Consider the following 26,867-nt stretch of genomic DNA (forward strand, 5'->3'; position numbering starts at 1 on the left):
GCCAGACCGCCACCGTGTAGGGCGGCCTTGTCTGCGGCCCCGCCGTTCCCCCGAGCCAGCGCCGTGACGCCTCCGGGGCCTGCGGGCCGCCGCCTCCTCCTGTGGCGAAGAAGCCACGGCCGGGGCTGAAACCGGAGGGGGGGACTTAAATTAATGCCATAATATCGCTACGCTACCGGGGGGGAGAGAGGTGGGAGGCAGCGGTAGTTTTTAGCGCTTGACCTGCCTGTAGTTGCCTCCCTTCCGCTGCTGTCTGTGTCAGTGGCCTAGCTGTGTGCATAGCTGTGAAAAGGTGCTAGCTAACTTTTTGGCTAAATTCACCGTGTTCTTGATTGTTTGGTTTTTTTCCTTCAGCTCGAGTGCACGGGGGATGGTATGGGTCACTCCTGTGTGAGTTCTGGAACTCAAATAATTTCAAGTCCCATCTCAGATTAGCAGATTTAATTGGGTTTGTTGGCAACCTGCTCTACAGGTTAACCAAACCCTCATTTCACTAAGTACTCTTAAAATGCTCGGCGTAAGAATATGGTGCCAGTATTAATTAAAGACAATTCAGATTTGTAGTCATCATCATCTGACTTGACAGACCACAGGATTTAGTTCTTGGACTGTAGCGTTTCAGTGTTCTTTTATTGTCCTTCCAGGGATTAGTTTAAGCTTGACACATCATTACTTTGACCAGCTCGCTTCTGCAGGATGCCACACAAGATCGGTTTTATAGTTGTTAGTTCATCGGGACACGAAGATGGCTTCAGTGCAAAAGAGCTGATGGTTCACGCCCCGACCGTGAATGGATGGCGATCACCCCGGTACTGCCAGTGGGAGGAGTGTGCATAGTTCTGAAGCGCTGAGTTTTGAACCAGCGGGAGACGTACCATGCGTGGTCAGAGTAGCTTACAGCATCACCAGACCAAACTGATTACAAAACAAAAAGCGTTACTTTAGTCCCACAGAATCCTTATCCTGGAAAAAAAAATGTGCCTTGGTTACCACCAAAAGGCATCACATTGCATTTAAATAATCATTTAAAGAAAAAAAAAAGGGAATTATTTCTGTTCTTGTCAGTTGTCTTGGAGTTTGCAACTGCTTTGGCTTAGTATTAAAAACCCAGTCTTCTCAGCACGTCCTCTAGATGTGTACGGGGCACTTTAACATACGCATGCATGCAGTGAAGTGAAGAGAAGAGCGTTTCTGCTCTACTCTTTGGTTTCTTTTTGCAATATTTGTAGTGCTGAATTGAACTATAACAACTTTGGAAAGTTTCCTAATTAAATGCTACTCAAGTAAGTGAAGCAAAGTCATCATTAAAAAAGATGATTCGGAAATTGTGTATGTTTTCAGACTCTGTCAGTATCCACAGGAAATTGTTCTGCAGTTGGTGGAGAGATGTCGAATACGAAAACTGCAGTTGCTTGCTCACCAGTACATGATTTCAAGCAAAATTGAGTTCTACATCAGTGAAAGCTTGCCTGAATACTTTGCTCCGTATCAGTCAGAGAGGTTTCACAGACTAGGGTAAGTGAAAAAACTTTAAATGGTTTTATTCCCTTAACCAGAAAGGGCTCAGGAGGAAATAATACCCATTGTGCTTTGTATGCCACATTGATCCGCTGCGCTACAAGCGGTGAAGAGGTTCTGTGCTTGCTTAGATCTGTAATAAAGCTGAAGGTGTAGGTGTAAGAGGCGTGGTGCAGATGAACACTCTTGTCAGATGACAGCACACGTTGTTTCAGTTATGAGGGAGTTTGAAACCTTACCAAAGTACTAACCCGAGGAGCAAAAATACAGCGATGTTTTTGTACGTTTCCCCTGCTTACTTGTTCCATTTTCCTTCTCAGTTATGTCCCTCTCTCGGACAATGAAAAGACTGGTTTCAAAGCACGAGAGTTAAAATCTGTGTATATGGATGCAGTCGGCCAGTACTTGAAGCTGATTTTCCATAAAAATTATGTCAATAAATACAACTTATACGGTCAGGTAAGTTGAATTAAAAGTCCTTGCTTGGTAAGCTGGATGAGGTTTCAGTAGTACAGAACAGGCGTAGAAATCTGCTCCCTTGATTTGCAGAACCTGATAATGTTGGTTGAAAGCTCCTAGTTTATTTTGGTTTTCTTTTAAAACAGAAAATACAAATAAGAGGTTGTAAGTGATAGAATCATGACCAAGCGCATGCAACACCCAGAACACACGAGTCAAGTGCACATGCATTCTGAGTTTTAGACTGCACAGCAGGCTCTGTGCTGAAGACAAAGTACTTCCTTTGCAAACAGCTTTGCGGTCGCTGCAAGGCCACTCTTGGTCTTTAGGATCTGCTGTGGCGTTAAGCAGAAGTGTTGTACAGCCGGCCAGATACCGAAAAAGCAAATATCTGCCTCTGTTCTGCAGTGACTCTTTTCACTCCATCCCAGACCAGCAAAGGGAACAACTGATGACTGTGCAATGTGGTCCATAGATCTGATGATAAATTTTTAATGAAGCATGAAGTACTTTTAGGACTTAGTGCTTTTCTTTGCTTCTATACCACCCTGGAGACCACAGGTCCTATTTTTTAATACAATTTTTTGTTCCATTTTTTTTTTGTTTCAGTTTTCATAAGATACGGAAACAGTAATGACCTTATGCATTTCCATTTTCTTTAAATCTATCCCAGGTTGCCCTGGTAGCTATAAACATTATTGGAGATCCAGCAGACTACGGTAATGACAGCAATAATCCGGTAAGTGCAAGGCATCCTTGTCTTTTTACTGTTGCTACATGTGTTCAGTTACAGGATTCTTGGGGCAATGGAACGTCTGCTAGTTTTGTGCTGTAGCAGAGTATGTATTAATTTTAAAAAAAAAATAGTGTTATCTTGAAGCAAGAAAGCTCTCAAAAATTGAGCCTAATTTGTGGATACAAAAAAACCCACATAATCAATTGGAACATTTTCATTTTCAGCCTCTCCAAATTCTGTTTTTTCAATGTGCTCCAAAACATAAGTATTGGAAGCTTATGTTGATTATGGCAAGTCAGAATTTCTGTCCTGAACACACTTAATGTTGATGAATGGGCATTAAGGTTTTTTTTTTCCATTTCTCTCCCACAAAGCCTTCCAGAGAGAAGCTGATAGACCACTACTTAGGAATTAAATCAGATGATCCTGCCTTGGATGGAACTTTCCTTGGGTAAGGTTGTTCTTTTGCATATACCCTACAAAACGTCTACTCAGTCTAAAGTAGTTCTTAGTCTCTGTATTTTGTTAGTTCCCTGCTAGTGAAAAGAGAAGACATATATGCTCAGCCTGGTCTATTTTGGATTAGCTGAAAGTTTATTTTATCCATTTTATATCTTCAGGAAACCTGACTCCATTTCACCTCTGGATGATTTGGCTTTTGACATGTACCAGGATCCAGAAGTTGCTCAGATAATACGTAGACTGGATGAGAAGAAGCGCGAAGCTGTCCATCATGAACGCTACGATTATGCCAAGAAACTCAAACAAGCTATCGCAGACTTGCAGAAGGTGTCATTGAAAGACTGTTTATCTCTTAAGCTGAACAGTGTTCCAGTGGTCCATCAGGGACCCTAGCATTTGTGTGGAATCGTAATGAGTTCCAATATATTTACAAAATAGTATTTTTAAAATCAGATAGCTTGATTTAGTAACTTGTCTGGAAAGACTGAAATGTATACACATGTACAGTGATGGGATTCCAAGCTAGCTTGTTATACCGTCTTGTAGGTGGGGGAACGACTTGGACGGTACGAAGTAGAGAAGCGCTATGCTGTAGAGAAAGAGGATTATGATCTTGCTAAAAAGAAGAAAGAGCAAATGGAAGCGTACCGCCTGAAGGTGTATCAGCAGCTGGAGCTCCACGACCTTCTGGATGCAGAGCTGCTGGTGGGTACTGTTGTTCCTAATTCAGGAGGCTTTATCATGTAAATAGAAATGGCGGAGCAACCAAAATAAAATTCAGGGAATAAGAGTTATTCCACAGTTTTTTTTTTATGACAATTACATATGGATTTTAAGTTTTCTGCTTGGATTGTGGATTTCCCTAACCAAAGACTTACATGTGGCATTTTATGAACACGCTTAGTTCTCCATAAATTACATTAAACTGCTAAGGTCTCGAGCAAGTGACATTAGAGTCCTGAATGTTTTGCATCATTTCAGGGCTACCCAATGCAGACTAAGAAGGTACTTATATTTTGGAGGGGTGTAACAGGCTTGTGCTGGCATCAAGGCTAACCATACAGAATTAATGTGATAAGATATTTGTACAGTTTTATATTGTTCTCAGAGTGGGAAGCTTTATAATCTCTCCACACACCATCCACATAGAGTTATTTTCCGATTGTTTCATAAAGCTGCATCATGGAAATGATTACATGTCTGTGAGGTCTGACATTTACTCGAAAGCACCCAAATCTTGTTGACCGTCAGAGCTGTAGCCATACTAACTCTGATTTTAGTACGTTGTTAGCCTTGCTTTACAAAATCTCCTTCCCTTTCTCAGATTCGAAAACCCCCTGAATTGCCTTTGGAGTCTATGAGTTACGCTGGCAATCAGCACACAAAAGCTACAAGTTCACCTCTTCGTGAACACACAGAACTGCAGAAAGGAGAGCCGTGGAAAGCAGAGCCTTCGCTGGAAGGGAAGTCAGCAGATCCCACTTCTGCCGAGCCTGTTGTTCCCCGTCAGTCCCCTCCTCCTGCTGCGACTCATCCCACAACCTCCAGGGAAGTGTTTCTCAAAGAAAATGTGAGTAGCGTACCTCTCTGACTGCAGAAATCTGTCAGAGCAGTTGATCTTGTATTCAAGCTCCCAAAACAACAAGGTCTTTTGTGGTTGTTCTCATGGCTTATATGCTGTCTGAAATTGACTGAGCAGTGCCCGTCTCGTCATTGGCACTGGTCTTTCTCTTTCCTGAATTTCTTTGGGAGCTTTTACAAATGTTCATTGAGAATGTGGTTGTAGTGTAACTAACTCTAGTGACTAAAAAGAGAAAGAAAATAGTGGTATCTAGTTAGCTTGATCTTTAGGTTTTGCTGCTCCGGCTTTTGGCAAAGCTAGGGAAGACTTGCGTTGACTCTGGTAGCAGTAGTATTCTCTCTTAACAGGATGTAGACTTAAAATAATTGAACAAATAAAGCTTTATGATTTGCTGGCTTTCTGTCAACAGGTGATTTCTTTTGCAGAGGTGTGCACTTCCACAAAAGGCATTTTGTATGTGTTTTATTGCATTCTGTAGACAAGAAATAACTTTTATTCACAAGCACTGATTCCATTTATTCATGATATTATTATGGGAACTTCAACATCTGTACTTAATTGTAAAGGGATACTGCTTTGACAGGGAAAAAAAATGCATTGGGGAGAATCCAGTTAGCAATGAAACGACTTCACATCTAAGTCATTTCTCTGTTAGGCTGAATTTTTACCTTATGATGAGAGACCTCTTCCAGCTACCTGTAAACACTCTGATGAAACAATTGCGTACCTTGAGCCGGAGACAACTGAAGAGTGTATCGCTGATACCCCAAGAAGTGGCGTTACTGGGGAACCAGAACCGTTAACTGAGAAGGCACTGAGGGAGGCCAGCCCTGCTGTTGAAGTTTTTGGAGAAGCTTTGGTAAAGAACAACAAATTAAACACATATAGATTGTTGTGATCTGCGTTGAGTTGATTTGGTATGCGCTCTGTCAGCAAATACCTACTGATATGATTTTTACAAGTTCAAAGATGTTACTTAAAAATCTAAGATTAAAATTTGACCTTGGACATATGGGTGCCTGTGTTCAACGCTTGCATGATGCTGTATGCTTTATGATAGATTACTTGATGAGCTATTAAGCAGATAGCATCCAGTAGACTGCTTTAGGGTATGGCCCCTGCCAGAATACCCATAACTTGCCACTGGGAATGGTTTTTTGTAGGGAGATAAGCCATTACTGTGTTTGAAATGGTTCCCAGAGCCTGACCTGTTAATCCATTTTACTCATAGTTTTTCAAAAATATGTGCAGAAACGCCTCTTTTAATAAAAGCCACATTCCTGTAGGAAACACCTGATGATTTAATGCTTTTGAGGCTGTTTCTGTTTAAAAATGTTGAATAAATAGTGAAATATCAGTATTGACTTTTTAAGAGATAAGCTTGTTCTGTGTTCAGGTTTCAGGAGCATATTCCAAAACTTGGTCGTATCGAGAAGATGCGTTACTGGCTGTATATAAGAAGCTGATGGAAGTGCCAGTAAACACTCCAAAGGATGATTTAAAGATCATGCTGAGGGCTGCCATTTTCCTTGTAAGGAGAGCCATCAAAGACATAGTGTCTTCGGTAAGTTCTGATATGTTTGATGAGAAATGCTCCAGTGAAGAACTAGCAGCCAAAATTGTGGAACCATGTGGTGAACACACTTTAAAGAATTTAAACAAATAGCTTGTAACAAAACAAAAATCCCCAAAGAACTGAAATGTCAGCTTTTGGTTAGGATCAAGAACTGGGCACTGTCTAGCATTCAGCAGCATGGAAAATATTGTCCTGGGCTGAGTGATGAGCTTGAGAAGCGACTGCTGATGCAGTAGAGGCATAGTCTGGTTGAGCCTTTTTTTCTGTTTTTGAAGTTTGTTCAGTGTTTTCTTTTTTCTTTTTAACTTAGGTTTTTCAAGCTTCCTTGAAACTTTTAAAAATGATCATTACCCAGTATATACCAAAACACAAACTAGGAAAACTAGAAACTTCTCATTGTGTGGAAAAAACCCTCCCAAATTTGCTTTCTAGAACAGGAGACTCTTCATCCCGTCTTCGCCTTGTGGCTTCTAACTTTATTCAGGTAGGTGCCTTCCTTCAGATTACGGTTTGCTTTGCTTTAAGAATGTCACAGAGCTCACAGGTGGATAACATATAATCCAACTTGACTGCAAGTTCAGCGTTTGATGCTGTAAAGGATTACACCTTATATGGAAGGCAAAGCGGTAGCACCAACTTAGGATCTTTGCAGTGTTTTTTCTAGCCGTGTATTGTCCCCTCTGTTGTGGGGGACAGTGTGGGGAGATAGCAGCTGCTGCAGGTGCAAGAAGGGTACAACACTTACATTCTTCTTCTTAATTGCAAATGATCTACAGAGGTAAGAGCAAGAAAGTACAACGTACTTCTCAGACTGTGTTGCAATGTAATTGCATTTTTGAGTCATCTTTTGAGAGTCAACTTAGCGTTTAAAAATGCCCATTTTAAAGGACGCGGTCCATTCCTTGCTCAATGTTGACAAGGAGCAGCTGTGAATAGCCGCTAGAGGATTGCAGGCTCTATTTTTATTTTATTCTCACCTTCCTCCTCCTCATATAGTTCAATGTAAGATGGAGTGCTTGGCATTTTTCTGACAGTCCAGTTCTGTAACTTACCTGAGCATGTCTAACACTTTATCGATTTCTCAGTAGCTTTCTCTCTGATGCCAAAAGCAAGACCAAACATCTGCATAACCTTCTCTTTAAAGGCTTTGCAAGTAACTTCTGGCTGCTAAAGTAACAAATAAGCAGCTACTTCTTATGGAAGGCTTATTTCAATTTACTTAACTTGTTATAAGTAACTTAAAATAACTCTACTTTGCAAAGACAGTTCATTTTCCTTATTTAGCGTTCCTACGTGCACACTGACTCTCTGTATGTTTATAGGAAATGGCAATGAGTAGTGAAGTTAAACCACTTCAGATTATTCCAGTTCATTTGGTCCAGCTGTTAAAACCAAACTCCCCAGTACATCTGGCAATGAGTCAAGTGGAATTAGTGAATTGTCTCTTGAAAGACTTGGGAACTGAAAACTCTGGGTTTACCATCGGCAACGTCATGAAGGTAGGAGCCTGAGTTTACAGCACGTGAAGGTTTTTTTGTTGTTGTTTATTAGGGCTTGTCTGACTGTTTTGGAGTGCTTGGTGAATTACTAAGGAGAATTTGAGCCTCTTGGGTGTGGCAACACGCAACCTTGTGAGGGAGCGAGATGCCAATATGGGAAAAAAGAATCACTAGCTCAAAAAGTGTTTGCAAAAACCTGTCTGTGGGAAGATTTCTTCCACTGCAGTGAAATATTTGTCTTAAACTAATAAATGAGTCCTTAAAAAGCATGTGGGAAAACCAGCATATTTTTAAAAATTATTTTCAGTTTGCCACGGCAGCTTTGGAACACAGAGTTTATGAAGTTCGTGATGTAGCGTTGCGGATTATCTTTGACATGTACAGGAAGCACAAGGCTGCTATACTGGAATATCTTCCTCCAGATGATGCAAGCGTTCGCAAGACTGTTCTCTACAAAACACTCTTTGATGGATTTACTAAAATAGATGGTAAACTTTCTGAAGCTGAAATGAGGGTACGTAATAAGACTGTAGAACATATGTAGCTACTTTAAACATTGCATTCCACTGAGCAATGTATTGATTTCATAGCTGTGTTAGACACTCAATGGCACAGGGAGCTGAGCATCTTCAGGTGTGTTGTTAACATCACTTAGAAAAGCTACTGTTCGGTTTATTACGTATTCTCACTCTTCCAAATAAAGCCTACAAAGAATACAGAGACAGTACTCCTGAAATAATACGCAGTCATTTTGGAAAAGACACATGTACTGTTTCATGCTGGCTAGCCTTGGAAACAGTAAGCACAGAGGAAATGCTATGTGTTTCTTTCAGGTTAGTTCAGAGGAACCTGGGGGCAGGGAGGTGTTCCTGGAACTGGCCAGTCATTTGACCGAGCAGGATCTTTCCTGTGCTGCACTGACCATTTGTTCTGTGCTGATGTTTTGCAGTCTCTTCTGTATGACAGATGGTTCAAAAACTTCTGTAATTGAAAGAGTATTTCTTGACAGGCACAGAGAAAGGCAGCAACAGAAGCAGCAGAGAAACAGAAGAAGGAAGAAATAAAAGTTCTGCAAGATCAGCTGGTAGCTCTAAAGGAGATACAAGCAGAAGTTCAAGCTGGAAAGGTTATGGTGCTTCAGTTTTGATTTTTATTTTTTTAAACCTTTTTTTCCTCAAGTATCACAGACTTAGATAATTAACATTACTGTTGTCTCATTATAAACTGAAAAAAGGAGGGGAAAAAAAAGAGTCTCCATGGCATACACTGACTTTGGTTCTAGCTGTCCAGCTTAAAATTTGGGGTGTTGTTTTTCCTAAAATAGTATGAAATTTGGATTCTTTTTTATAACGGCTTTGTTTATTGTTTGGTGGAGTGTTTCTACATGTCTAAGTGTTTCTGTGTCAGCTAGAGTATACAAATTGTACTGAGTGCATCAAGGCGCTCCAAAAGTGTGCTGTGCTGCACTTCATTAGGTTTTGTATCTGAACCTTAGACAGGTAGTCAGCTACCCCGCTGCCAGAAAGTGGGACTGTTTCCATCCTCAGAAGGTTGCTGCCTCAATACCCGAGAGATTTGCTGTCGGACCAGAGGCACAAATGTTGTAATGCATTGGCTCTGCTTCTAAGCTTTTGATTCCAGAGAAAAATCAGAATATAATCTGTTCTCTTTCTCCCTGGCAAGCATCACTGTCATTAAGGAAATTTCTGACTTAAATATCTTTGTTCAATAGGAGAAAGAATCTGATTTGCAGAAGCCAAAGTATCAAGGTAGGTAATTTCAAATAGTATTAAGAAATGTAGGGATATTTCAAGATGTCTTTGAAACACTGGAGATTCTTAGTGGATTGTTGAGTTGTCTCAGTTAAAGATGTGCCAGAGTGCTTGGCTGAGTCTCGGCCTGCCATAGAGGTAACCATTACGCTCACGAAAGAAAATTTACTATCAGATAATTGGTTGATTTCTAGTAAGAAATAAGGATGTCTTGGCCTGAAGCCACTTTAGATTTCTCCCCGGCCCGAGGTAGATAATCTACTACATGAAGAAATAAGCACTAAAATATTTTACTGTTGTAGATCACTAAAGCAATAGTTTCCCAGCTGCCTGCAGGTGTGTTGTCTGTCAGTGCTTGTTTACCAATCAGGCAGTGGTATGCTTCTGTTAGTTCTTTTATCATTAAGGTCCAGAGAAGCAGTGTTTCTAGGCATGCACAAAAACTAATTAAAATGTGATCTTGGTTTTAATAGTTCTCTTTTTACAGGTTGCGAGGTAAATGAAAGCCCACAGCCTGCAGCAGCAGAGATTCCAGATGATCTTTCCTCTGTTGGAAATTACATGGATAAGTAAGTTAGATGAGCAGCTTCTAATCACCTTAAGCACTTAGGATAACTTGCACACTAATGATGTTAATAACATTTTTCAGTAGATCAAAGCTAATACCTTCAGCACGTAAACAATTAAAAAGAAAATATCTTCTAACAAATTTGGAATGATCACCAGGCAATCCTAGATGTTAATTTTTTAAAGTTCTTGGATAGTGTGACCTTGAACTTGTTTTCTGAGTAGTTGCTTGTGGGATAAGAAATTGCCACAGTTTAATGTTGAGGTGTCAGTATGAAATAAGGCACAGATATATTGTAGTTCTCACGTGTGATGTAGGATGAGGTCGCAGAGAAAGCATTTGAAAATTCTGGAGCCATGAAAGCCAGTTTTGGTGAGCTGTCCTCAATGCTTGTGTGGAATTATACTTTTCAATGTGAATAAATGTTTTGTAGTTTTGTTTACCGTACATTATATAATAATATCTGTTCATGCCCTCTCCTGCAGTCAGCAGGAGAAAATAAGGTATACCAAGATGTTGAGCTATCTTTCCAAATAGTTTCTAACAGAAGAAACAGGGTTCATGCACTTCACTCTGTGGTGTTACTGATGTTTGTGGTTTTTTCCTAGCTTATGTATTTTCTGTGGTGAAAGGAACGAATCGTTCACAGAGGAAGGATTGGATCTCCACTACTGGAAACAGTGCCCAATGTTAACCAGATGTGAGCACTGCAAACAGGTCAGGCATACACTTTCTACAGATATGACAAGACATTAGCTGTTATTGTTCTGGTTTTAAGGTGCTATAAGATATTTAATGCTAAGGTAGATGAATTCTAAACACAACTGTGTGATTTTGGGTAGTGCTTTTTGAAAAAAAGCATCATTATAAATTGTATTAGTAACCAGACTAGCATTCTTTTTCCCTTTGACATTTTGGAAAGCGAGATTTAACTTCCAAAAATCGCATAAGCAGTTTTTAAAGTACTCTTCTTATTTACTCAGTTCAGTACAAATCGTCTTGGGTGCCTCTTGCTCTGTGCAGGTGGTGGAAATAGCAGGCCTGACAGAGCATTTGTTGACTGACTGTGATAAAAAGGACAGCTTTGGGAAATGTCAACGATGCAGTGAGGCCCTTCCGAAAGATGAGCTACCCAAACATATTATGAGCAAGGCTTGCAATCGTGAGTACTTTTGAACAGAAAGGTTGAACTTCAAAAGTCGAGTCAGTCAGACTTCCAAATACTGTGTATTTTTGGCAAGTCAGACCACTTCTATTTAGGTACTGCACTGTGGATCTTGAAATCTAAGTAAATCCTCAAGAGGGAACACTTTTGGAATAAATTTCCCAGTGCTTGAAATGCTTTGCTTCTATGAATGCATATGTGGAGGATGAGTGAAGAGAACAGAAAGCCTCTACCACTTCCTTGTGGATTAAGCTCTATTGTTCCTTTTGAGCTTGTTTCAATGCAGATGATTAAACACGGAACTTATTTGAGAGCAGTTAATTATGGTAGAGTAGGAGCTGGTTTAGCCATGGGGTAGTTTTATGATCTTTGTGGTGCAAGTTCTTCTCTTGTATTTGAAATTACTATGCCTTTGCCATTCTTACATTGTTTTTCTAATCTTTTCAGCTGCCGAACCAGAAGACGTGGCAAACCATTGTCCTTTGTGCCATGACAGCTTTTCCCCGGGAGAGGAGGTAAGATTGCCTTCTGGATTGGTCTGATTTTGTTATGTCACTGGCACTGAACTCGTGTAGTCTTTTAGCACTGGCTTACACCCAATGACTTAAGAACTTGCCTGGATTATTGCTGGGCTCTGTAATGGCTGTCTCACACCCTGGAGACCATATTTGAACCTGGATCTTCTGCCCTCAAAGGTGTACGTGGGAACCCCAGGGCTACAGGCTACTCCATGTCATAGAGTCATAGAATAGCAAGGGGTGGAAGGGGCTGTTAAAGCCCACCCAGTCCAACCCCGCTGCAGGGAGCAGGGACATCTCCAACCAGATCAGGTTGCTCAGAGGCCCATCTGGCCTGGCCTGGAATGTTTCCAGGGATGGGGCATCCACCGCCTCTCTGGGCAACCTGGGCCAGTGTTTCACCACCCCCAGTGTAAATTTTTTCTTCCTTGTATCATCTGAATCTACCTCCCTCTATTTTAAAACCATTGTCCCTTGTCCTATCACAACAGGCCCTGCTGAAGGGTTTCTCCCTGTCTTTCTTATCAGCCCCCTTGAGGCACTGGAAGGCCGCCCTAAGCTCTCCCCAGAGCCTCCTCTTCTCCAGGCTGAACAGTCCCAACTCTCTCAGCCTGGCCTCACAGTCTGAGAGACTCAAAGTCTGTGTGTGACTTTCTTCCTTTCAATGGGACGTGACCCTTTGGTGCTTCTGTTCTCAAAACCAAGTTTTTTCCAAATCCTTTTTACTTTGCCCAGTGTGAGGGTATCAGAAAATATCGTAACCGAGTCTGAAATGTTTGTTGAGAAATGTATGTGTTGTTTAGATGTGGGGATTTTTTTTTTTTTTTTTTTTTACTTCTGCCAAAATTATTCTTGTAGTAATTCACATAGCCTCCAGTTTGAAGAAGCTGTCATGTTTTCTTGCAGTAGCAGCTCCTACTCCGTCAGGTTGCTGAATACTTTAACTGTTATCATAACCTTGTAGTTATGCCCTCGCTTTTTCAGTTTAAAATATGTATAGATGAAAAGATTTTCCATTTTATCTGTAAATTGTTTTTCCTGATTTCAACTCAGTTGTTAATTAAGAAAATTTAAAAAACAAAACTAATGTCACTCGCTTTTAATTTGTAGCATCTGGCTGGATTTTTTTCTGTTTTGATGTACCTTTTAAGCTGTATTTTGCATATATTAATTTTTGTTCCACTTATTAAGTCATACGGTGTTCAGGCTTTTATGAGTGAGCAGATTAAAAGGCTATTGCCATAAAGTCTGTATACAGCTCTCGTTTTCCCCGAGTTTTAAAAGGTGTATGCACACAGATAGCGACTAGATAAAAGATTGGCTCATTTTGCTGGTTTTGTAATACCACTTCTTTTTAATCGACTTTAGGCCTGGAAGTCTCACCTCATGGGCGACGATGGCTGTAAAATGAATCAACGGAGATTATCCACAATAAATAAAACTCTTCTGGTGCAGCCTGGTAAGACACTGTTTTATGATAATGATGATTATGGTTTTTACTCTGTTGCCTTTACTTAAGAAAAGTATTTCATCCTTGAAAGCAAGCTGGCTCTTAATTGCTTGTTGCATTTGCGTAACCTAGCTGGTATTTGTTTATGCAGGTATAGACTGTAGTCTACTTAGGGAGCAAATCCTCAAAAGCATTCCATAACAATTCCCAAATGAGGGCGTTAGCTGAGTTGGCTGGGGAAGCTGGCGTATTTGATCAGTTCAGTCTCGTTTCCGCACAGTAGTATGGCCGTGAAGAGAACAATCAGTGGTGATACAAACAGTTAACCACCTGGAAAGCTCCTGACCGCTGACACAGAGAACCGAGAGCCGGATTTAGCTTTTAACGTCCAATCAGAGGATGCTAATCTAATCCTAATTACAAGCTGAACTGAATAGTTAGTGCTGTGTACGGCTTTTCCTTTTCAGTTCACACCCAGGAGCTAGGCAGAATTTCTGACTCTGCAGCTTCTTCACCCGCAAAGAGAATTTGATGCTGATGTCAGGTGGTTTTTAACAGTTGTCTTTATTTACAAAGCACATGCAAAACCCTTTTATTTCCTGAGCACAGAAGTTAAACAAACAAGCTATTTTCACTGCCTGCAGCACCAGAACTCTTATGGCCAGTAACATCCAAAACCTGTCCTCCTTCAGACAGGGTTCTTCAGCCTGCTGCACGTTCAGATCGTTGCTAGAGTTAACCTCCTCTGTCTGATATTTGCTTTGCTCATACCTGTGTTTCACAGTACTCCAAATTCCTGGGAAGAACTGTTGAATTGTCTTTTTCAGCTGTCATAAGTGAACGCAGTTAAACTCAACAGTTGCCAGTCTTGAACTGGACCTACAATCATGTCTGTCTGTCTGCAGCTTTGCTGTTTCTGCTTGATAATGAGAATGCTCGTTAGTTTGCTGCTGCTTAGAATTTGTAAACATAGAAGGAACTTGAATCCTGCCTGGATAAAGCTAAAGCTCCAGGCAATCTCCTAGAGACAGGAAGGGAACCCTGACCATTTAGTCCTACCAATCCTGGTGTGAGATGCACTTCCGACTGGATGCCTGCCGAATTTTAGTTGCTAGTATCAGTCATTCAGACTTAATATATCTTGAGGATCAAAATGGGAGATAAAATTCAAGACTGGGATTAGACGTGCTTGCAATAACAATCTATATTTTCTCTTCACAGGCAAAATAGGTGGCCAGCATTTAAGGAAACCAGGTCCTTCAGGAGCAAAAGCTCAACCTCCTTCTGTAGGAAGCAAGATCCCAACCCCAAGAGGAGGCCCAAATAAAAGCACCAGCAAAACATACTCAAAGCGATGACAGGACAAGTATTTTTTCCTTTGTCTTAATAACTGGGAATATAGTTGATATTAGTTATTTAAAAATTGTGGGCAACTCGTATCCTCTTTTTCATTTGACTACATGGGGCAGTTTATCAGCCTTGAGCAGTACTTGCCTAGTCCGGTAACTGCGGTATGTAACTTTTTTGTTAGCTTTCTGTGCAGCACTGGGGTTTTCTCCTAGAAATGGGCATGTTAGAACTATGCATATGTTCTGGGACAGATCTAGCCTGCCACATCCTGTATGGCACAAGGAAGGCCATGCATTGGACTGGTTCCTCATACTAAAAAAACTCCCCAGTGAGTATGGAGTTAACGTGGCCACACTGCGTAGCTGCTGTCACAGTCAGCACCGAGGCTGGGCCCTCTTAGTGGATTGCTCTGGAGCTTGGTTCTAGCAATCTGGTTTTGAGATCCAAGCAGGAATTTCCTTAAGATCCAAAGGCCATACTCACTGGTGTGTTGGCTTTCTCTTGGGGAAGAGCAAGAAACCTAGCAAGCAGAAATTGTACTAGACTTTCAGGATAGAGCTGAAGAGCATTTGTTCTTTTAATCTAAGTGTGACACGTGTTTGCAATTACACGTCCTGAAAGGCTGGGAAGTAATGCCTGTATTAGCTGACTTCATCACCTGATTACTTCAATGTAATAACTGCAGAACGTATCGCTAATAGTTTTCTGCCAAAATTGGCTTTATAACATGCTGAAAGTAATAGCGTCAATAATTTTTGTTGTCTTGCCATCAGATGCTTGTGGTAGACAAATAGGTCGCAAGGTAAATGGCGTGTACTGGTTGGCTAGGAGATAGGCTGCCTTTGTGTACTTCTGCATTACATCTGTGCATTTACAGAGAATTTGTCATAATTAGACTTGAGGAAACACCACTGAAAATACGGATATACAATGAGCAGAAAGGCCTGTTGCAGTCGCGCAGGTTCCTTTGCTGTGGTGGTGATGTTGGTACCTTAGCAATACCGTCATTCATCTGCTATGAGGTGCACCTGGCATGCGGTGAAATGAGAAACGGATGCTCGTGTTAAAAGAAATACACGTCAGACTATGCAAAATGTGTATCTCAGTTATCTGAAAGACTTGTGTGATCCTGTCATAGATAAACTCTTGAACTGATTAACGGGAAAACAATTCCATACAGCAAAATTCTTCCTCATGTGTTTGCTAAAAGAGAAAACAAAGGAGAAACTGCAGTGTAGCTGAGGAAAGCTATGGGGTTTGTTTTCCCACTGCAAACCCTGTAGTGTGGATTTATTTGGTTCAGGTAGGGCATGTTTACATGTAGAGCCAGGAACTGCAAAGCTTTTTCAGGTGTCCTCTCCTCCAGTACAATGAAGGAAGTCATGCCGTTCTTTGGTGATTCGTTTACCCGCTGTGCCAGGATCTAGTGTGTCCTGGTAGTACGAAAGACACTATTAGTGTGTTTACGACAGCTGCCTTTTTTTTTCCCTCTATTTGTCACAATGTCAGCTAAAATGGGGGAAATCTATAGCCATTGTGAAAGCCATTTGTACTAGGCTCTAAAACTCTTGGAAGCTCTAGTTGACCTTGCAAGGAAAGGAATTGGATCCATAAGGGCCATTATAAAATGTTTCCACTCATTTTTAAAACTCCTAGAAATGTTATTTTGACAGATCACTTTGCTCTCATTAATACTCTCTGTAATTTGATGAGCTCAAGCGTGTTGCTAATGTCCGGTGAAATGGATGTCCCTCCCTCGGGTCTGCCGAGGCTCTAGGAGCATAGTGAGAAGCGGCTTTGCTGTGGAAGCCTGGCCTTCACGTATATTTCAGGTTTAGAGTTTTAAAGGCAGTGGAGCAGTACCCAAAGCACTACTTAACACCAAGAATTAGCACCAAATAAAAAAAAGCTAAAGGGCTGGTTGGATATTGCCGTATGGCACGCCGTTACGTAGGAAGTAACATGAAGTAGCTGTTCCGCGCTGCCTCCCTCGCTGTGCGCTAAGTGCCTTATGAGTCCCCTTGACAGGAGGATTGAGCCAAACCGCAAGAGCCCTGTTTGGTATGTATTAAGAGCGTGTATCGGTGGAGCTGCTGTAAAAATTAAAGTTGTGCTTTCAAATCTCACGGTTAATTCTGAAATATATCCCCAAGAAATGGCCCTTAAAAAAAAGAAAAAAAGTCTTAGTGGGGCCCTGAAAAGCTTGAATTAATAAATTTAGACCTTTTTTCCTGCTTTAGTGTACTTTCTCTCAGCTTGCTTCTAAATCCAGCTCTAATACTGAGTTTCTATAGTTAGATCTTAATTAAAGTAAACATCCATAGACTACAGCGTGTTACCATTTAATAGCTTCAAAGATAACAAGTTCTATTAAGACACAATGTACGAAGCTTTGTACCTAAAGCAGCAATCCTGACATTTCTGCTTGTAACAGGCAGTTGCTTTCCAGGATAGCGTTATTGGTGCCCACCACAGGTACAAGAATGAGTGATCATGGTAATAGAAGTAGAAGTTTTGGGGGTTGGGGTTTTTTTGCTACCACAGAGTGAATTTGCGGTATTGTTTTGTATATAGGGCACTGATTTTGTAATAGGCAGATTTTATAGTTTGCAGCCTATCTACAAGCTTTCGGATTTTACAGGTAGATCGATGCGCTTGTATTTTGAAAGTCTTTATATAAATTGTTCCTTTAACTCTTCCAAATATATATATTGATAAATACATGTACAATGGGAATATATATATATTAACAAATATATTTTTATTTCTACTTTAGCGCACAAGTTCTATTTTGAGAACCCAATTCCTTAGTCAAGCGAAATAACCATTGATTTTGTTCAGAGATTGGCATGTGCAGTGGACTGCAGGCTCACGAGCTGGTGCCCAGAGCATTTTTTCCTTTTGGACGTAAAACTGTGAGCTTTCTGTTATGCTAGTTTAATAATAATAAAAAAAACCCAACAGTGCGCAAAGGTCCTCTGTGTATTTTGGATTGGCCAGCATAGTATGCATATTGAACTGGGAAATCCAGCTCTCTCTTGCTGCTCAACCGTGGCTTTTAAACCCACTCAGCCAAAGCGTAGTTAAAATAATCAGTTAAATCCTGCGTGCAGCAGGGTATGTGCTTTCTATTTTGTAGCATTATGGGAGAACCTTTTTAAACATGCTTTAAAAAAAAAATTGGTACTTGATTTTAAACAAAAAAAAAAATTGTTTAAATTTTTTTGTTTACCAACAACCAAGCAAACCAAACGTAAAACCCCCAAGACCCTCACAAACGCTGTTAACGACAGTGAGGGTCGTATTTCCCAGCGCTGGCTGGTCTGAACAGCAGAGCAGTTGGGAGCCACATCAGACGGTTTTACCGACCTTCTCTTTTTCCCTTGGGTGGCGCTTGTTTCCCGTGTTTGTGTGCGGGGACGCTGTCCTGTGCTCAGGCTGCCTGTCTCCCTGTGCGGTTCTCGGGGCTCCGCAGCGAGCGCGGTAACTGCTTTTCTCTTTGCTCCGTGGCTGAGCACCGTAACTAACTTAGGGATCTGTTAGGGATCCCTAACTTGGGGATCCGTGTAATAACTCGTTGCAGCGTTTGCACTGCGAGAAGTTGTCATGTAGGAGATTCCTGCCTCTTCCCTGCCCTTACTTCCCACCTTACTTACCTAAGGAGCAGGAATTACGTATGCGCGAGAGAAGCGCATTACAGAGCCTTTGTCAAACAGCTTTTAAAAGACAAATGCACCGTCTTCAGCACACCACATTGTGTTTTAGGCCTTTAATTTTTTTTCAAATCCAGAATAGCTTTTTAGAAACTTTTTTCAGTGAAATATTTTAGAATGCGTAACATTCCGTGAGATTGCTGGGTGTCTTGAGACTAAAAAAATGCCCTTCTAAAGTGAAGTATAAAGTTAATATTAAACTACTCAGTGGTACAAATTGGAAACAACTTAGAAGTGAAATAATGGAAAAATTTTTAGGATGTGAAAGGACCTTCTTTGAGCACAGTGGTACCACCAATGTAATTTCTAAAGGATGATTTCACTGGGCTGCTTCCTTTCACTGAACAAACAGCCTGTGTTTTCTGCAGTGGCAAAATAAACACTGGTGTGAAAAACACAGTGAAGTTTGTTCCTGTGCCACGAAGTCTTGAGCAAAATATTCCGGAGCAAAAATGTTACACAGGTGCAGGTCTGGCTAACGGAAAGAAGATACCAAAGGGCTGGACTGGAGAACTTAAATCGGCAATGACTGTACGTCGTTATTAAAGAAAGAACAGATTGTGGTCTCTTTCTCATGGGCTATTTTCTGTCTGATCTCTTTACTGTAGCTGAATGTCAACCAAGTTGTTTTCATCCGTGTAAACTGCAGGGCTGACTCGAGAGCTGCCGGTGTCCCTGCGTGCAGGAATTCATCTGGTCTTGAGTGACTGCTTGGAGTTCCACTCCCCAAGAGAGCAATTTGTATAGATTATGCAGTTCCTAAGTACCAGATAAGCAGATAAGGTATTTAAATCCTAGAGATTTTGTTGCTATCATTTCAAGATAAAAAGTCACTTCTGTTACACATGTAAGTTATTTTTATTGCACTTACTAAATAAATTTGTTTAGCAAGTTTGGGCGGTACTGCTGCATTTCCAAGCTGTTAGAGCAGAAATGGGTGCTGGGTGGGGTGCAAGCGTGGCTGCAGCAGCAACGGTCCAGCTGTCCGGCACCGGGCTAGCAAGCGCGGTGCTGGGCACCCACGCGCTCCCTTGTTTTGGTGTTTAAGATGCCACTCGCTGCACCAACGGGCAGAGCAGGTGGCGGGCCGCTCCTCGTTTCTTCTGAGGGCCCGGTGGGATGGTGGTAGCCGGTGTTTTGGGGTCTTGGCCCGCGCGGTGCGTTACTGCGGGGCGAGGGCGCTGCCTTTCCAGCGCCAGGCGGGTGCGGGGTGGCGGTGGTCGCGGGTTTCCAGCGCCAGGCGGGTGCGGGGTGGCTGATTTCGGGGCTGAGCCGCGCCTGCCCCACCTGTCCGGGCCGGCCCTCCCGGCAGCGCGGCGGCGGGCGGGCCTTCCCGCCGAGGAGGCGGAGCGGGGCGGGCGCAGCGCGGCGCGGCGGCCATGGCGGCGGCCTGGCCGGAGCTGGAGGCGGCGGCGCGGGAGCGGCGGCGGGAGCTGGCGCTGCCCGGCGCGGCGGTGGCCGAGCGGGTGGCGGCGGGCGGGGGGCGGTTGCCGGCGGAGCTGCTGGCGCTGCCGCTGCTGCAGTCGCTGGAGCTGAGCGGGTGCGCGGCGCTGCGGGAGCTGGGCCCCGGGCTGGCCGCCGCCCTGCCCGCCCTCCACACGCTGGTGCTGAGCGACAACGCGCTGGGCCCCGCCGGGCTGGGCGCGGGGCTCGGCGGGCCGCTGCCGGCCCTCCGCCTCCTCGACCTCTCCGGCAACGGCCTGGAGGCGCTGCCCGCCGCGCTGGGAGGGGCGGCGGGCGCGGAGCCGGCGGCGGAGCCGGGGGGAGCCCTGGCCTTCCCGCAGCTGCGAAGCCTCAACCTGAGCGGTAACCGGCTGCGGGAGCTGGGCCCGGGGCTGGCCCGCGCCGCGCCGCAGCTCCAGACGCTGCTGCTCTCCGGCAACCGGCTGCAGGCGCTGCCCGGCGGGCTGCTGCCCCCCGCCGCCCTCCCCGGAGGGCCCTTCCCGCTCCTCAGCCGGCTGGAGGCGGCCGACAACGACGTGGCGGAGCTGGGCGCCGACATCGCCGCCCTGCCGGCCCTCAAGGTGGGAGCGGAGCCGGGTCCCCGCCGCCCACCCGGGTTCCCATCCTCGCCGCTGACCGCCCCGTCTCTTGTCTCTTCCAGAGCCTGGACGTGGCCAACAACCAGCTGAGGGAACTGCCCGCCGCGCTGGCCGACTGCCCCCGGCTGAAGGAGGCCAACTTCAGGGGCAACCAGCTGAAGGACAAGCGGCTGGAGAAGATGGTCAATGGCTGCCAGACGAAGGCCATCCTGGACTACCTGCGGGCTGGGGGCCGTGGGAAGGGCAAGGCCGAGAGCGCCAGAGAGGAGGCCAGGAAGAAGAAGAGGGAGAAGCAGCAGAAGAAAGATGGTGGGGATGGGGAGCAGGACGAGCTGGAGGAGGCGAGCAAGCTGCTGGTGAAGGTTCTGCACGTCTCCGAAAACCCAACGCCGTTGGTGGTCAAAGTGAGCCCGGGCGTCAGAGATGTTCGACCCTTCATTGTGTGCTGTGTGCTGAAAGGAGTGAACTTAAAGCCAGGAAATGCACTGAAGAGGTTCCTGTCCGCACAGGTAACTGCTGTGGTCTTGGTTACTCGTTTGCGACAGGAACATTGTTAGCAATGTTGGAAATGGACTGTTCTAGGCTCCTTCCAGCAGATGAGTTTCTGAAACTTCGGGTGAACTCTTCACCTGGCGGGTGGTGAGGGGATGGTGGGATGGCCGTGCAGCGCGGCCTGTGCCAGCGCGTGCCCCCTGGTCAGTCCATAATAAGCAAAACTGGTTTTCCTGAAGAACCTAACAGGAGCCAGATATTGCCATGAGAGGGCGATGAACGCACATGTATTTGTGTTGCCTCTGTTACAACAGCTTGTTAGTGCTGTGGAACCTGTTGAGAACTAGTAATAAACCCGCATCCACATTAGGAGTAGCCTGGTTTGGCTCCAGGTTTCCTAATCTGTGCTGAAACTCTTGCACCCCTAACCTTCCAACTGAGGTATTGTGACCGCAGCCTGCGCCTGGCGTGCTGCTCGCCTCTCCGTTAGATGGCAGGTGTTAGCTTCTCTCGGATTACGAGGCTCGGGTACTTGTGACTGTTTTCTGATTTAAAACTGTTTATGTTTGGGTTGTAATTCAGATAAAATTATTTCACAGGCGAAGAGAAGGGCTCCATTTAATGCAAAAACGTTGTGCAGCTAGCTCATAATGCTGCAAATATAAAATATATAAGAATGCTGAACCCTAGAAGGAATAAGTGATGTTGATATCTTTGGTATATTTTGATGACATTCTTTATGTTTTAGACTAAACTGCACGAAGATATCTGTGAAAAGCGGACAGCAGCCACAATTGCCACCCATGACTTGCAGTTGATCAAAGGTCCTCTGGTATATGACGTTCGGCCTCCTGATGAACTGAAGGTAGGGCCAGTGCCATCGGTGTGCTTTTCCACTTCTTTTCCTTTTGTTTTCTGGAACTGTATAGAATGGAAAGAATTTTTTCTTACCCTATAGATCCTAGAAACACTAACTCCTTTAGAGCTTTAATTTAGAAGCTGTACTAACTTTCTTCTTTCTTCTCCTGTAACAAAGCCTGCTTGAAGAAGCCTCATAGAGCTGTCTGGCATTACTCCAGCACCAGTTAAGGGTGCATCTGTCCAAGGACTTAAAGGAATCAGAGAAAGCAGATACAGAATTTTTTTTTCCCTCTGAAAACATTCTGCTCTTGTTTAATGTGTGCCTCTGCTTAGGGTAACTGAGGTATTGGTGTTTCAGCGTTGGTCCTTTTCCCTGTGTTGTGATGTTACCACCTTAGTGTTCCCCGGAGGTCCCTGTATTGTCGGGTGTGCCTGGAGTGCCATACAGAAAAAGACGTGCTCATTTGTATGAGTGCACCTCGAATGGCAGCAGCCTTCAAGATAACCTCATTAAAATAAATTCAGATTCTGGCACAAGCTTAGACTGTATTTGTAACTTCAACCCAGAATATAGAAAGGATACTTCAAATTCGTCATCCTTATTTATTTACACGTATCTCAGTGTGTCTGTTAATATCCTGCCTCCGGAACCCATCTCGCTGAAGGACCAGTCAGGATGCTCTGACTCTGGGGCTGATCCAAAGCATTCTGCTTTCTGGACACCTTGTGTTTGTAACTGTGCTGGGCACGTGGCCCGATCCTCAGGAATGAATTGTTCGTGTCCCAGATGGCTTACAGAGCCTTTCCTTCATGGCTTCAGTTAGGAGGCAGCAGGTTTTCACATTATTCAGTGAGTAATGACAGTGAAGGAACTGGCTAAGCAAACTGTCCGTGCCTGGTTTAGTACTAGCACACGGGCCTGTTTTTTCAGGTGGGTGTTGTAGCTCACACAAAGGTTTAAACTCGGTGCGGTCATAGTAGTCCATGTTAAATAGAAAGTGTATTTCCATACGGAATGAGGTGTTAGGAATGACAACGTACAGAAGCATGGTTTTAATTATTGACTTGCTTACAGGAGAGTTTTAATAACCCCAGTGTTTGAGTCATCCTTAAATTCAAATGTTTGTTTTCTTGCATGGTGTAGATAACGCCTCTGGGCCGAAAGGAGATCAAGGCAAAGGACCTTCTCCGTCAGCTGCAGTTAGAAGCTGAGGAGCAGAGGAAGCAGAAGAAGCGGCAGAATGTTTCCGGGTTGCACAAGTCAGTATGCTGATCTCTTGTTGTTTTTTCTCCAGGTGGATTTTGGTAACTCATACTCGTATGGAAAACAGCACTGAAGAAAATGTGCTGGAATGTGTTATGAAGCATGCTCTGTAATGGTGATGGGACTAACAAACCCAGCACGAGCTTTCGGGAGTTGAGGTGAAAAACCCTGAGCTGAATTTATGCATAAAGAGTAACCTGGAGTGAAACAAGGATGGTGACTGCCTAGCTGCATTGAGTAAATTCTTGTCATATGAATTATTCTGAGAGGTGACAAATATATTTTGAATAGCAAATAGAGAGGAAACAAGGAGGAGTGAAGCATATGTCATGCGCATCCAGTAAACGGAGCAAATCAGAGGTGCGGTAAATCTACATGTAGGAACAGATGAAATACAAAGCAGAGCGTGGCACTGCCCTGTTCAGTTTACTGCTCGTGCAGAGATCACCGCCCAGGTCCGTCACTCGTACAGTGTGGGGAAATTTGCCAAGTACACGATGGGAGAAGTGTATATCGCCGTAGTAAGTAAGTGGGAAAACTACGGAAGCTGTCTGGAGAAATCTGATACTCCTGTTTGAGCACTGGCATCTCTGAAAGCACCAGACGCGTGTCGATCTACTTTCTCAGTGCAGATATTAAAATGTGAGTTACTTTATGGTTCTAACCCATCACTTTCTGCAGCTGGTGGCTTTCCTCAGCTGTATCACCGTGATACTGTTTTGCTGAGTTTTGGTGCTTTGACTTCTGGTTTTGCTACGTGGTGGATCAGGAACACACTAATTCACTTCTGTCACTGTCTTCTGCCCTTGTGTCCAGCTGCTGTTTCAGTTGCTCACCTTTTGCTTCTTTGTTTCTCTTGGCAGGTATCTCCAGTTACTGGATGGCAAAGATAACTACCCATGTCTTGTGGATGCTGAAGGCGTTGTGATTTCTTTCCCACCAATAACTAACAGTGAGAAAACAAAGGTACTCTCTAGTAGTGAAACTATGTTGATGGGAATTAAACTGTTTCTTTTTACTGATAGATACTTAACTCCAGATTCAAAGATACACACAGTTCTGTGAAACTTGTGATTATGTTCCAAATAGAAATCTTCAAAGCCTGAATCTTCCCTGCTAGATTGTCAGATTGAGATGGATCTGGAAGTTGTATTTTTTACCATTGTAAATCTGTAAAGCTCTGGCAAGCTGTTCCAAAGGCACCAGTCTGCCTTTGCAGAGAGGGCTTCATCGAATGGCGGGAGTATGGTTTTTGACTTGTAAAGAAAGGCAGTACTTCGCCTCGGCTGCATTGAATGAAAGTCTTTCATTCAGTTTGCGTATTGAAATGTTGACACATGACTGTGGGTGAGCACACTCTCATACCTTACTTGCTTTACCTGTGAAATTCTTACAGATTAGGAAAGACACCCGTGATCTGTTTCTGGAAGTGACAAGTGATAGCAGTCTACAGATCTGCAAAGATGTCATGGACATGCTAATTCTGGTAAGAGGTTCAGTCAAATAATCCCCTCTGTTCTTGGTGTGCTCCTCAGTAAAATACTTAATTGCTCACATGTGTTGAGAAGAATATTTATTATATTATTATTATAATTATTCCCTCTCCTTTACTTACTCTTCCATTCTTGCTAAATCATATAAAGTTTTTATATTCTTATATCCTGAGCAGACCTCAAAACACGCTAGAGTAAGTAATGTTGTGTTACTGCAATTGGAAATTTATCGTTTGATTCTCAACACCTTCCCCTTGTTAGTGAGCTCATGCCTTCAGTTGCTGCCAATAAATTATTTTAGGGAGATTTCTCTCCTCAGCATGCCTGACAATTAACTTGCTTGGCCCTATCAGTGTTACAGAATTCTCTTTCAGATACTGTTAGCAGCAGGACATCTCATTAAATGCCATTCTATGTGCTTGCTTTTAATTAAAGCTTTCTTACTGAAAAGGATAAAACTTGGTATATGGCAAGTACAGGATAGTATGCTGTTAAATATTTTACAAGATACTATTTTATTTTGTGCAGTTAAGGTAACCTTTATATCACATTGGTGAAGGCTGACTGATTTGTGTAGTTGACACAAGGTGGTAACAGACAATTTCAAATGGACCAAAAGCAAACTTGTAGGATCACCGCTGACAGCAGGCTCTTGTCACTTAGAATCCAGTCCTTTGACAAGGCATGAGTTCTCTGTTAAACGTAAAAAATTAAACTGTTCAGAGGAGCAGGACCTCCTGGAGGGCACAGGAGTGACGACATCAAAAGCCCTTTCGTTTTCCTGAAAGATTCTAACCCACTGAAGAATGTTTTCACGCAGATGTTCTTCCGGAGGCTGGCCAGATCCACACCGTGGAATCAACTTGGAGCTGTTGAGGCCTTAGCCGCAGAATTAATCTTGTTTTCTCTATTTTGCTTTTAACAGAAAATTGCAGAACTGAACAGATTTACCTTGGAAAATAAGGAAGACTCGGGCTCGGATAACGAATCAGATGCTCTTTGTGGACCAGTGAATTTGAACCCCAGCCAAAATGTACAGCCGATGAATTTTCCTCTGGTAGTGGAGCAGGTTCGCGTGGTGGACACAGACGGAAACTTGAAAGTACTTTATCCTTCAAAAACTGACCTAACCACAGTGTGCTCTCTTCTGACTGTAATACGTTAGCAGCTATCAAAGCTAAGAAAATTATTCCATTTTCATTTTCTTTTTTTTTTTCTCCATATTCAACAATGCAACTTGTGTGCAGTGAGGGGTGGAGGTTTGTTTGGGTTTTTTTGTTTGTTTGTTTGTTTTTTGTTTTTTTTTTTTTTAAAGAAAAGATGCAGTGCATCCTGCCTGGGTATGTAAAAACTTTAAAGTTTGATCAAGTTACGGCAAGGAGTGTTGCATTCTTTCAGCCTTAATAGAAAGTCAGCAGTATTCTGACCAGGTAGAGGTAATAGCATCTTCTGATGAGCACATGCTGTCACCTACGGGATTTCTACGTACCGGTACTGAGAACAGAATGCAAAATTGCTTTGCTGACATCTCGTTCTGCTTAATTTTATTTTTATATCCGGAGTAATTGTGGAAATTTGATTGGTGTCAGAACTTGAGGAATGAGTTTTAAAGTGATGGTTTCTGTGTTCAGACATTAACACAGCGTCCGTTTTTAAATGGTGGGTTGAATTGGCTGCAGGGCTTTGTGTGCGTTTGGGAGCCATCATCCATTCTTGTGGAAATACCAGTTGTAGTGACCTTGTGGTGTACCCATTGAGTTACTGTTGATCGAGCACCAAATTTATTCTGGCTCCTGAAGTTCAGTTCCGTTCAGAGGGTTAACGCTGCCTTACATCGACGCTACTAAAGCTCCCCATCTCCCCAGAATACAAGCGCTCTTGCCTAGACTGACCTCCCAGAGCTTTCTGTCTCACTCCCACGTGAAGAGTGGTGGGGACATCTTCTAAAGTGCAGGTAGTTGGAGTGGTCCTGATTTTTGCAGTCTGTGGGGGACTTCTACATCTGGGCTCCTACCTGTGTGAACACAAACTGCTCCATAAGCTAGGGTAACCTACAGATGGACTTTTTCTGTCAAAAATGATACAGAGCTCTAACTGAACTTCCAGATACTGTGTCAAATACGTCCACGTGTTGGGGCTTGCGTATTGAATGGAAGAATAAAACAGTTCTTGCAGTCAGATGTCACTGTGACTTGTTTTGGCACTGGTGAGCTTTCCAGTCATGTAACTGTACAAACTTCTCAAAGCAGCCGCTGTATACTGCAAAAAAGGTAACTTAGTGCTTTCTAGCTGCTTGTAACCGAGCAGTCCTGGGGAGTCAAATGTTTCTGTGCAGACCAATGATGTG

At 43.3% G+C, this 26,867-nt stretch overlaps 2 protein-coding genes across 3 annotated transcripts; both read left to right on the forward strand.

The window, feature by feature from the left end:
- Positions 1–85: 85 nt before the first annotated feature.
- Positions 86–19,264, forward strand: CEP104 (centrosomal protein 104). 2 transcript variants are annotated; one of them, XM_010121914.2, is made up of 22 exons: positions 86–190; positions 645–809; positions 1,342–1,515; positions 1,839–1,977; positions 2,651–2,716; positions 3,088–3,164; positions 3,334–3,502; positions 3,722–3,880; positions 4,500–4,745; positions 5,413–5,616; positions 6,154–6,321; positions 6,644–6,817; positions 7,656–7,832; positions 8,140–8,346; positions 8,842–8,958; positions 9,565–9,601; positions 10,092–10,173; positions 10,781–10,889; positions 11,196–11,334; positions 11,785–11,852; positions 13,224–13,314; positions 14,527–19,264. In XM_010121914.2, the coding sequence occupies exons 2-22, from the start codon at positions 697–699 to the stop codon at positions 14,661–14,663; spliced, it is 2,853 nt and encodes a 950-aa protein (XP_010120216.2). In that variant the 5' UTR covers positions 86–190; positions 645–696; the 3' UTR covers positions 14,664–19,264. The 2 variants fall into 2 exon arrangements, with proteins under 2 accessions (XP_010120216.2, XP_086620701.1); XM_086764575.1 differs by lacking the exon at positions 86–190 and adding an exon at positions 256–292.
- A 480-nt stretch (positions 19,265–19,744) lies between these two features.
- On the forward strand, positions 19,745–26,698 carry LRRC47 (leucine rich repeat containing 47). The gene is made up of 7 exons (XM_086764612.1): positions 19,745–20,392; positions 20,473–20,919; positions 21,651–21,767; positions 22,908–23,023; positions 23,891–23,993; positions 24,424–24,513; positions 25,446–26,698. The coding sequence occupies exons 1-7, from the start codon at positions 19,748–19,750 to the stop codon at positions 25,683–25,685; spliced, it is 1,758 nt and encodes a 585-aa protein (XP_086620738.1). The 5' UTR covers positions 19,745–19,747; the 3' UTR covers positions 25,686–26,698.
- The last annotated feature ends 169 nt before the right edge of the window (positions 26,699–26,867 follow it).

This window comes from Chlamydotis macqueenii, chromosome 21 (assembly GCF_036417535.1).
Source record: "Chlamydotis macqueenii isolate bChlMac1 chromosome 21, bChlMac1.mat, whole genome shotgun sequence".
Classification (NCBI taxonomy): Eukaryota; Metazoa; Chordata; class Aves; order Otidiformes; family Otididae; genus Chlamydotis; species Chlamydotis macqueenii.